The 11,286-nt window shown below is 43.7% G+C and overlaps 1 protein-coding gene across 1 annotated transcript; it reads left to right on the plus strand.

Annotated features, from left to right (window-relative positions):
• The first annotated feature begins 4,838 nt into the window (after nucleotides 1-4,838).
• C22H11orf58 (chromosome 22 C11orf58 homolog) lies at nucleotides 4,839-11,063 on the plus strand. Its single transcript, XM_054171555.1, has 5 exons — nucleotides 4,839-4,971; nucleotides 5,276-5,356; nucleotides 6,619-6,679; nucleotides 8,433-8,542; nucleotides 9,513-11,063. The coding sequence occupies exons 1-5, from the start codon at nucleotides 4,912-4,914 to the stop codon at nucleotides 9,720-9,722; spliced, it is 522 nt and encodes a 173-aa protein (XP_054027530.1). The 5' UTR covers nucleotides 4,839-4,911; the 3' UTR covers nucleotides 9,723-11,063.
• Nucleotides 11,064-11,286: the final 223 nt, after the last annotated feature.

Below are 11,286 nucleotides of genomic sequence, written 5' to 3' on the forward strand. Positions count from 1 at the left end.
AACAAGTGATAGAACAAGAGGAAATGGCCCCAAGTTGTGTCAGGGAAGGCTTAGGTTGGATATTAGGAAGAACTTCGTTACTGAAAGGGTTATCAGGCATTGGAACAGGCTGCACAGAGAAGTGTTGGGAGGCCCAGTCCCAGTCATGTTGATGTAGTGCTTAGGGATATGGTTTAGTCAAGGACTTGTCAGTGTTAGGCTAATGACTGGACTCAGTGATCTGAAAGGTCTTTTCTAATCTAGGCAATTCTGGGCTTCTGTGATCTTGGTGAACCTATGATAGTTTTATTACTGCAGCTTAGTCGGTCACTGCACAGCAAACACATCATCACATCACACAGTGAAAAAAACTCTTTAGACCTGTCAGACCTAGTTCCATTTTATTCAACCCCACCTCTACAGAGCACTCAAAAAAACCCCAACATTCGAAGATTCTACATTGGGTTCTTCAACCATGAAACTGCTTCTGCCAAACCTAGTTAAGGCTCAGCTCTCCCATATTTAGCTTTCCTAAGTTGCATGGAAGTTTTTATAACACAGATTGCGGAGGATCAAACCTTGGAATTGGACTGGAGTGGAAAATCTTCATTAAGATAGTTTTTCTGGCATTTCCTGTAATACAACTAGAATTCACTACCCTCCATCCTCAAAGACAGTTCCCATCCACAAACTGGAGCTCACCACAGAAGCAGAGATACATAGAAAAGTCTAAGACAGAGTACAATTGTACAGGATAGTGAATAATTTTGTTATCTTATTTGTCATTTCACCTCATCTGACTTCTGCCTCATTTGTCTATCTCTGTTCATATCCATCATGAACCCCGCAATGCTCCTTCTCTGTTGTGCTTTAGCTATACCGGCAGACAGTCATTTACTGATTTACAGTCTGATTTCTGCATCCTAGCCAATTTCTGCTTCATGAAAAAATCTCACCTCCTGCAAACAGAATGTTAATTTCAGGACAGTCTCTTCAGAGGGACTATGTCAAAATGTGGAAAACTCACACAAATATTGCCCAAGGGCCTTACCTACTGTTTTGTTTGTTTCCTAAAATAGTGTCGCAGATTAAAGAAGTCAGGTTTCTTCTTAGAAACCAAATGTGCCCTGTTCCCCTGTGAAACATTGTATTTCTCAGTTGTTCAAAAGAACAGGGCAAATCTAGAACTGAATCCTATCATGACAGGATTTTCAGAACTCCTTCCTTATAATTTACTAGTGTTACTGGAATTATATAAAGCTCATGAGTCACACATCCTCAGAATTATCTGTAATATCTCCATGAAGACAAGTGAAACCTTTACATAACCAGTCTACATTCTTGTTAGCAGTCACATCACCCCATTTTTGGTTACCCCTTAAGCAGATGGATGTCATTTAATGCTATGGATGTATTTGTTTACCAAGGTACCTCTTTTCTGCAAAAACAGAGCATCTTTATCCCAAGTGAGTAATAAACTAAGGAAAAAAGCCTCTCACTAAAATATCATCAGCACATCATTATTCTAAATGTAAACAAAACCAAAATTACCAAACCACTAGTCAGCCATATAAACATTAGTACATTTCTGTTGTCCTGAAAAAGACTGGAATTTACCAGTGAGGCACAACTAAGACCCAGTTATAACAGCTGGTTTAGAGTAGTTTAAACCCCCCCTTTTTTTTTCCCAAGTGGCAAACTTTCTCAATTTGTCCCATAAGGGAATGGTAGCCATGAAACTAAAAATCTCACACTTGTTTTTATTAAGGAGCAGGTCTTTAGGCATAGTAGTACAGAAACTGTAATCAAAGGTTAACTTTAAAAAATAATGGAAAAGGTACAATTTCATTGGCAGTAGTTAACCACAATTCCTATCGACAGACTGAAAATGTTGCTAGATACCTACTCAAAAAAAACCCAAACCCAAACAAAACAAAAATTGAGGTTGCTTAATTCATAAAGTGATGGCATTTTATTTTTTATTTTTACTCCTGTTAGAAGTATTTTTTAATACTGAAATTTAAATGAATCTACTATCACATTCATTATGTAATATTCTAGACATTTAAATACATTAAAAGGAGGTTAAAGTTGCCAAGATAACATTCTGTCACATTAATGCTCCCTTCTGCTCTTTACCATTGCCGGACAGTAACTACAGCAGTTGCAGGAAGCAGGTCTAACAGCTGTGCCTAAGCTGATTTTGCACACTCAAGAAGTGCAATATGTATGAATAAGAATTTAAACATCACTATCCTAGTGCTCTTCTATATAAACAGTAACTGAAAATAATTATATTCTACATATATTTTTAATTCTCTGTTTATCTACCCAGGAATGGAAGGGCTGTACCAGCACATCTCTACATTATTAGATCTGCAAAACTTTTGTGCTCCATCTTCCAAATAGTTTCTTATCAACTCTCATTGTATTTCAGCCCTACAAAAGAATGATGGGTGACATCTGAGTAACAAGGCTCGAGAAAAATGTCAGAAAGTAGCAAAACAACTGAAGGTTCTCCCTGCCATATCCATAAAAATTGTTGTAAAGACACGTTTAAAAATACGTAAAGAGGAAATTCATAAAGACAAGCTTAGCTGGAAGCAGTGCACTCCCCAAACACAAAGATTTCTCTCAAAGGCAGTTCATAGCAGAAGCCCAACTTTAGAAGCCATACAGGAACTTTGCAATCACTAGAGGGATAGCATAGGAAAACTATCTTCAGAAAAATGAAGGAAACCACTGCAGGATTCTCCCCAAAATGTTTGGAAGCTGGACTTGGCTCTGACCAGGAGTCAGATCACCTCAGCTGAAAATGAGTTAATGAACCAGATCTACCACTATCACCCACCCCAAGATGCTTCAGCATAAAGAGAACATAAAGCTACGTGCAAGGAACTGAACACCCTTCCTTTATGATGTGTTGTCCAAGCGTACCTTTACACTGTGTGTAGACCTATGTGTTATGGAACCTATGTGCTACGTTTTTGATGTTGTGTTCACCCCTAAGTACTCTGCAGTACTCCTGCAGACACCACATGGCACTAGCCTTCCTTCCTTCCTTCTAATCTTTAAAATCCAGAAATTTCCTTATTGGAACACAGAGTTAGGACAGATTCACTAGCTCATATCCAAAATGGTTACATTATAGCAACAAAATCGAGAATAAAAACTTGTCATTAGAAGAAAATAAGACAAACAAACCAGTGAGAAAAGAAAAGCAAAGAAATACAGCATAGACCACTACAAGTTAAAACAAATTTCAAATTCAAGCCTGTCAGGGGCTGAGTTAAATCTGCTGCTGATATTCAATGCATTGCTGCCATCATGCCAGCTTCAAAATCAAAGCACTGGTTGGAGCAAAGTATCATGGGGCTTGAAGTTCATAAGAGGTTTCCTGCTCTGGTTGCTGCTTCCGATTTTCAGGGTGTGGGGTGTTGGTCTTTTCTCCTGGGCGGGCTGTGGGTTGGGAGGTGGGGGGAGGTCGCTGGAGTGTGTGGCTGCTTGTGCGTTTTGCTGCACTTTTCTTCAACTAGGCTAAGGTAATTGTGCATTGGATTATCTCATTTCCAGTAAAACTTTATCTCAAACCAGAGGTTGGTTGGTTGGTTAGTTGGTTTTGTGTTACTTTCCCTCCTGTCTGTGTGTGGTGGGGAGAGGGGCTTGTAACAGCGGGCTGTGTTAACCCGGGACAGGCATGCACACCTTAACCTCCTGGCATTAGCTGGACTGCTGCAGCTTTATCACAGGCACAAAGGCGTTCCGCAATTGTGGGATCAAACAGGAAGACCTAGAGATATGTCTGCATCTTCCTAACCAACATCTGTAAACAAAATCTCCATTCAAATGGCAACAAATTAAGCTAGTTCTGAAGCAGACGTGTGAGGTACTAATGGCGGGGTAGTAAGTGAATTTCTGCTTTGTACACGGCACACATGTGGAGGCGAGGGGCCCGCGGGAACAACGGTGGTGGCGAACAGCCAGAGTACCTGAAAAGTTAACTGGAAACATTTGGAGCTCCAAATAGGATTCCCCACAGGTCACAAACAGCCGTCTCCACACGAAGTGGTGGTACCGGTTGGCGGGAGGGGAGACCCCGCGTTACTCGAGTGCGGTGGTGAGCGGGATCTTGGCTCAGGCTGGAGCTGCTGGGACACCCAGTCACCAAGGCGGGCCCAGGGCAGCGGGAGAGACGCCTCATCTCGCTCGCGACTCCCCAGCCACACAGCATGAGGCAAACCGGCGGGAGCCTCGCGCTGATCTCGCAACTAACTGCCGTTACCTGGGGCGCGAGCAGCGGGGGCGCTACCGCCGCCACCAGAACGGAACCCAGCCCGAGGCGCCGCTAGCAGCTCGCTCACTCGACTGCGGCCAGAGCTCGCCGTTCCTCAGAGGGATAACCTCAGGCTCCGAGCCAGCCGCTGCCCAGCCGTGCTCACACGAAGGCAGAGCAGCTCTAGGGCTGGAAGCCCCTTACCCTCCCTCATTTCCCCAGGGCCACTCCACGCCTGCCCGGCAGCTGCGCCGCGCGTGACGCCACACCAAGACGTGCAACTATGACGCCTCCACAGCCACCGACTCATCAAACGTTCCCAGCCCAAACCCCACCAACTCCACCACTGCTGGCGAGCACGCCCGCTCAACACACCACCGCCCCGCCCATGTGCCACTGCTCCGCCCACGCCTCCCTCAGGAGGTGGAGCCCGGGGATGGCCCGGACCCTGCCAATCACCAGACAGGGCCCCTCAGCCGCCGCCGCGGAGCCCTGTGGGACGGGTAGTCCCAGCCTGCCCGCGCCGCGTTGTCGCTTGCCGGTAGAGAACTACCAGTCCCGGTGCACCCCGCGGCTGGCCCCAGCCGTGACCTGCCGCTGGCCGAGGGAGCGGCTTCGACAGGAAGGCGGCAGAGGGGCCCGGTCACCCAGCCGCAGCGATGAGCTCGGCCAGGGAGTCCCAGGGCCACCACGGCCACAAGCGAGCGGCCTCCCCCGATGTAAATGGGCGCGGGGCTTGGGACAACGGGAGGTGGGGAGAGGGAGGACGAAGAGGCCACGGCGGGGCCCCGGTGCGGCGCCCGAGTGCCGTGGTGGGACGCAGAGAAGGCCGCGGCCTTCCCGGGCGTGCTAATCCTGGCCGCCCCCATCCTGTCGCTAGGCCCTGTCCGGGGGGCAGCGGCCGGCGAAGGCGTCACGGGGGAGGCTGTGGCGGGGGGGGGGGGGGTAAGGGGCCCCTCGGGGATCGGCGGGCCCGCCTCGGCGGAGGGGGAGGACGGGCGGAGTTAGCGTGTGCTCCCACAGGGCTCCAGCAGCTGGGAGGCGGCGGACCTCGGCAACGAGGAGCGTAAGCAGAAGTTCCTGCGGCTGATGGGCGCTGGGAAGGTAAGGCCGCCCCCTTCCCTCAGTCCCACGGGCACACAGGGACCCGAGGAGAACAAACCGCCCCAGCGGCTGCGCGGGGTTTTCTGTTTGCCGTGCAACCAAAGCGCCCCGGAAGGAGGCTGCCGCAGGCCGCAGTGCTGCGCATGGCGAGAACAAACCTTACCAAAGCCGTTTTGCTTTGGCATTCTTCTGAGGAGGATTTGTGTTTCACAAGTGCCCTGCCTACAGCGGTAAAACGCGAAACAGGGCCCGAAGTTGACAGGTCTCGGCTCTGCAGCATCCTCCCCACCCCCTTAATACGTTTAGACCAGCTAATTTGCAGACGTTTTTGAGGGAGCCTGTGATAGAAACTAACGAGCCTGCGCACGAGGTCTGTAAAATTATCTTCTAGAGGGGAAAAAAAAAGTAGCAGATAGACTAAACCACCAAAATAGTAAACCTAACTAATCCAGGAAATATTGAGGAAAAAATACTTTATTTCTGCTGTTGGTTTGATTTTGGTTTTGGATGCTGCAAAACTAGTAACATATAGTTGTGTTTTTTCCATGTACAAAATGGAGTTTCAGTATTGCAATTCTACTTACCTTCAAGACAAATAATTTTACTTGCATTGGTTTGTTTTGCTTGAATACAGTATTTTTATAAGCTAAACCATTTTACATTATTAAAGATTTTAATACTTCCTAGTGGATTGGAATATAATATGCTCTTACAACATCCCACTACTACTGATCTTAACTTCTACTTGGATACTTAATGCTGCTTGCTATGTAATGTGAATTCTTGTCTATGGGGATGCATGTGCTAATGAGCAACTGCAAAGCCAGTAACTTACGAGCTCTGTGAAGGTCTTACCTGATGCTGTGACCAGTCTAAAAGTGGAACCATTGTAAGATTCACAGACTGAACTATTGCATAGTGCCAGACAAAGAGACACAAAGGGTAAATTGTTAGAGCCTGAATTCACACTTGTCCAGCATTGTGGAGTAGTTTTCATACCAGTAGCAAGAAACAGAAAGAGAAACAGCTTTGGGGTGTGGGAAAAGTAAAGGCAATGTAGTGGTTGGGGGTTCTTTTTCAGAAAAGTCAACAAAACTTGAGATGAAACAAGTACATCAGAGGCAGCAGTTGTTAGAAAACTTAAAATCCTACAACTGGTTGTGAAGGTTTGGCAGCAAGCCTTTTCCATTTAAGATTTCCAGAATGTCGGCAGAGCTATCAGTGCACCCTGAAGCTCCAAAACAAACTGCCTTTTCTTTTAGAAAGAACATACTGGCCGCCTTGTTATCGGAGACCACAGATCAACCTCTCACTTCAGGACAGGTCAGTTTTTCCAACAGCTGATTCCAAGTTGGAAATGGAATGCTTATTCAGGACCATCCCATGAACTTTGAGGTTCATGTGTATTGCAGAGAGGGATTTCAGATTTTATGGCTGAAGTTAGATCAGGCTGTGGAGTTGTAGAAGTTCCTAATTTCTCTTGTTAAGATAACGGATAGTATGACTGTGCTTGCTTGTCTCCTGAATTCCAGGTCCATCAAAGTACCTGACAGGCAGTTAAACTTGTGTGCAGTTAAACTTGTGTGCAGATGCCCTGGAAATCAGGGCCACTAGGCCCTGTATTACTTTGCTACTGAAATAAGAAGTATGGTTTTATTGCTATTGGTACCTACCAGTGTTGTACTTCCTCTGTGGTGCCAGGCATAGATGCCCAAACCTCTAAATTGTTGTGCACTGAAAAGAACAGGGTTGATTTCTCCCGTGCTGCCTGAAGACCTGTTGAACAGAAAGATCTCTGCCTTACAGCAACAAGGTAGAAGCAGAAAAGATCTGCAGGGTCATCTTGGCAATCAGCAATAATTTGATGTCATATGACATAAGACCATGGTAACTTTTTATCATGCTTGCTTATGTAGTAAGTCAAAGTACATCATAACCAAGCTGGACTTGGCTGTGTAAGAGAAGCTTTGATAAAGCTGTATAGAATAGCAGCTGCCAATGTTACAGAAAACTTCTTTCCTCAATATGCTCCACTAGTAAGTTTTTCAGTTGACAAAAAATGATCTATGGATCAGAACCATCAACAGAAGGCTGAGGATTGGTTCCAGGTTCTGCTGTTGGCACAGTGACTGAGAATCACCTGAACTTCCTGGAAAGGAGCTGATGCTTCCCTTGAGGAGTCAGAATGAATCAGTACCACTCTATCATTAGCAAAGAGTTTAGGTATCTTCCCCCAACAGAAAAAAACAACAGAATAGCTATTTTCTTAACACTTCACTTCCTCATCTAACATACAGTTATTGTCCATTTATAACAACATGCCGCTCTAACTTTCAGGTGAGGAAACATTGGTTTGCTATATAAGCTTTCAATTTTACAGAGATACAAATGAAAAACTAGACTGTTGTAGGCCCATTTCAGGACAACTGAAGATTCCTACCTTTTGTGTAGAGAGGACTGCAAGAACTACTTTAGAACATTTTCTCAGTAAAAATCCCTTATTTACTTAAATGTTTAAGTAAATGGCATGTAGAAGTAGCTCACAAGAATTAGTTTTTCTGCTACTTCCTAAAGATGGAAAAATGTGGAACTGTACTAACTGATTCTGGTAATTCAGGGTGCATGAAACAGTTTCAGATGCAGCTCTATAAACACAAGTGGCAGTGTTGTCCTGACTTCTGCTGCTGTATATTCTGATTTAATCATCAAAATCACATAGTATGCAGTGAAGGTCAGAAACTTTCTCTTTGCTGTGACGTGTTGCAGTATTTGCAGGAAGTAATACATAGTACATTTACCTTATTCAGTAGAACATACACCATGCAACTCTGAATGCTTTGGGCCTTAGAAACTTACTAGTCCATCTGTGTTTCAAAGCAATTTTGCTAAGCAATCCTATTAAGTGTGCGAGCAAGCTGATGCCTTGTGTGCAGTAATACTCAATCCAGTAGTTCAAGATAGCTAAATTGCAGCTTTTTGACTTCTATATCAATCAGCTTTTAAAATGTGGCTTCATATAATTGGATGTCTTTGTTAATTTGAATGAACCATAACCAAAGTACACTGGACAATGCAGGGGAAGAAGACAAGAAAATGAACGAAGAACTGGAGTCTCAGTACCAACAAAGCATGGACAGCACCATGTCTGGACGAAACCGGCGCCATTGTGGACTTGGTTTCAGTGAGGTAGTAGCTGCTTCTTTTCATAATGGTTTAGCTTTCATTTCACTAAGACGACCCATGGTTTAAAATTCCAGTCACCACAACTAATGGCAAACTTCTGCAATTTGACTTAGAGGACAGACTTAGTGCAGGCACTTAACCCTTGTATGTATATGCTGTAGTGGCCATGTAGATGCCTGGATGCGGTTGATGCTAATTCTTGTTCTGAAAAGAGATATGACATGCTTAATACTCCATAGTAGGCAGGACTGATTAAGACAGAAAGTGACAAGTATATTGAATTGGGGTGTTGCCAAGGAATACATAAGGAGGCAGGATCACCATCTGCATTGATGCTTTCCATGGGAGTGAGCAGGAAAAGAAGTGCAAAGAAACCAAGAGACTTAGATTATTAGAAAGATGTCTTCAGCTGCCAGTTGAAAGGTGCAATCATTTTCCCCAACTTTTTAGCACTACTTACTGCACAAAACTAGCTGATGTTTCCAGAGTGAGTAAAACTACCTACATAGTGCTGGGAATTGTTAATATTACAGCCATGGCTTTGTTCTTTAGGATCATTGGATTATACATTGGTGTGCTAAATTTATGTCCAAAGATCAGTCGTGGACTCTTGATGGTCTGGCTGTTAGTTTCATTATGTTTCACTCCATGCCAGATACTCAAGTATTACTGTGTGCACCAAAGTAAACTGATGTGATCTGAAAATTTTGGAACTCCCTTCATGGTGACTTTCATCACTAAATGAGAATGTGGCAGATGAACGATGGATATCATGGTTGGCGAGGTTAACTACTTCATCAGAGTTGCTTTCTGTCTACGTATCTCTCTGTTAAAGAGCTGTGTTTAGCAGCAGCCCATTTCAGTACTAAATGAAAGGAGCCATTAAGCGAAACATTCTCACTGGGAAGTTCTAAAAGCTGCATGGTGTTGCCAGGAAATAATGATTTATCTCTCTCATCATCGGACCTTGTAGTTTCAGGAAAGTGAAGAACAAGACGAGGCTGCTGGACACTCCTCTGACGAGAGTTCAGAAGACTCTGAAAGTGGCTCTGAGTCAGAGCAAGAAGAGTCTGCAGAGGAGCTGCAAACTGCTGAAAAGCATGATGAAGCTGAGGTTCCAGAAAACAAAAAAGAAGCTAAAAGCAACTATAAAATGATGTTTGTTAAAGCCAGTGGTTCATAACTGCAGATGTAACAGCTTTGTATTTAAAGTACAGTAAGCCTTATTGTTACAGTGCAGAGTGGAGGACTGCTACAGCACAAATCTTTGTATCATGATTTTAAAATAAGACCCCATTAGATGACAAAAAGTAGTCTTTGCTTTCTGTTGCCATGGATAACATTTTTATGGGCAGAGTGGTATTGCTGTTTTTGTAAAGTGTATAAAATACTGGATGGAGAAATAAATTCTTTTTGTTCTTGCCCAAGCTTTACAAATGTTATCTAATCTCTCCTACCCCTTACTCCATTCCAGATAAGGAGACTTCATGTTAGTGGTTTCTTTATATCATACCCCAGTCTTGAGTTTTTAGCTTTTAAGATACATGTGACTTACTGGATGTTGCATTAGTTGTAAAATACCAATATCAGCACTATTCTGTGATGTGCTAGAGCTTTAAACAATGATTTTGTCTATAAATGCTAGTGTTGACAGGGCTAAGAGCAGAACTTGCTCACTGTGGTGACTGTATCCGAGGTCCTACAGCAGCTGTACAGGAGGTATTTCAGAAACACGCTCAGACACTGGAAGGCTGCAGTTGCTGCTGTGGCTTCAGAGTGAAGGGGATGAGCTGTAGTTCTTTAAACCTTGCACCAGAAGAGAGTGATTTTTGAATTACTGGCTCCTGCTTAGAGCACTGAGCTGTAACTAAAAACAACAACTCCTGAAGAAACTAGTTTACTTTGAAAGAGAAAATATACTTTGATAATGAAAAGGATATAAAACCCCCAGCTTTTTAGCTTTTTTAAAGTGTAGACTACAGAGTTATTGTATAGGAGCCCTTCTGCCTCTTCTCCCCATACACACATCACATAGAGGTCTAAGTCAGTGATTACAAAAAGGCTGTACCTCTCAAGCTGATATGCTCCAAGAGTCAGGATTTCAAGCAACTCCTTCCAGCAAGAACGAAGGAAAGCCATTCCTCTACAAACTTAAGAGTTTATTGCATTCAACTAATTAATAAACTATCAGAACATTTTAGACTTTGTCTCCTCTTAGTACATCAGAGATTAACTGCCTCTCCTTGCTGGGAGAGCAGAACATTTGATCTGTACCTCTAGTACAGCCTCATTCTGCCACAACAGTGCTTCAAGAAACACTCCAGATGCTTGTGGAGAGTATTCCATTCCTGCATGCAATTTACAATGTGCAGGCAACATTTACAAAGCCAGTTGGTTTCATGAGAGCAGCTGTATGTACTATCATTGTATAGGTTTATTGAACGTAAACATTGCAGCATCAGTTACCAGGGGAGGACTTGGAATAAGTTACATTATGGAAAAAATAAAAGTAATCTGATTGTAAATAAAAGCTGAGTCTATTTTATCTGTTTTACTCCATTTGCATCCCAACACAAACATTTTCAAAAATTTCAAAATCATTTAAGAATGATACAGCAGCCACCAATGGCCAGTGATGTGTGGATTTTTCTGTTTTCCCAGTACTGCAAGCTTCTAAACTAGACAAAAATTAATGTGAAGAAAGGAAAGCCTCACCATGACTTACAAAAGCTGTTCTGTCTAGGAAA

The sequence above is a fragment of the Dryobates pubescens genome, chromosome 22 (genome assembly GCF_014839835.1).
Source record: "Dryobates pubescens isolate bDryPub1 chromosome 22, bDryPub1.pri, whole genome shotgun sequence".
Taxonomy (NCBI): domain Eukaryota; kingdom Metazoa; phylum Chordata; class Aves; order Piciformes; family Picidae; genus Dryobates; species Dryobates pubescens.

Bases quoted from the DNA above. Each gene is read 5' to 3' on its own strand.
- C22H11orf58 (XM_054171555.1), top strand. From the start codon at position 4,912: ATGAGCTCGGCCAGGGAGTCCCAGGGCCACCACGGCCACAAGCGAGCG. The intron at 4,972-5,275 runs GTAAATGGGCGC...GTGCTCCCACAG, and splicing joins AGCGAGCGGCCTCCCCCGAT to GGCTCCAGCAGCTGGGAGGC. The intron at 8,543-9,512 runs GTAGTAGCTGCT...CGGACCTTGTAG, and splicing joins GTGGACTTGGTTTCAGTGAG to TTTCAGGAAAGTGAAGAACA.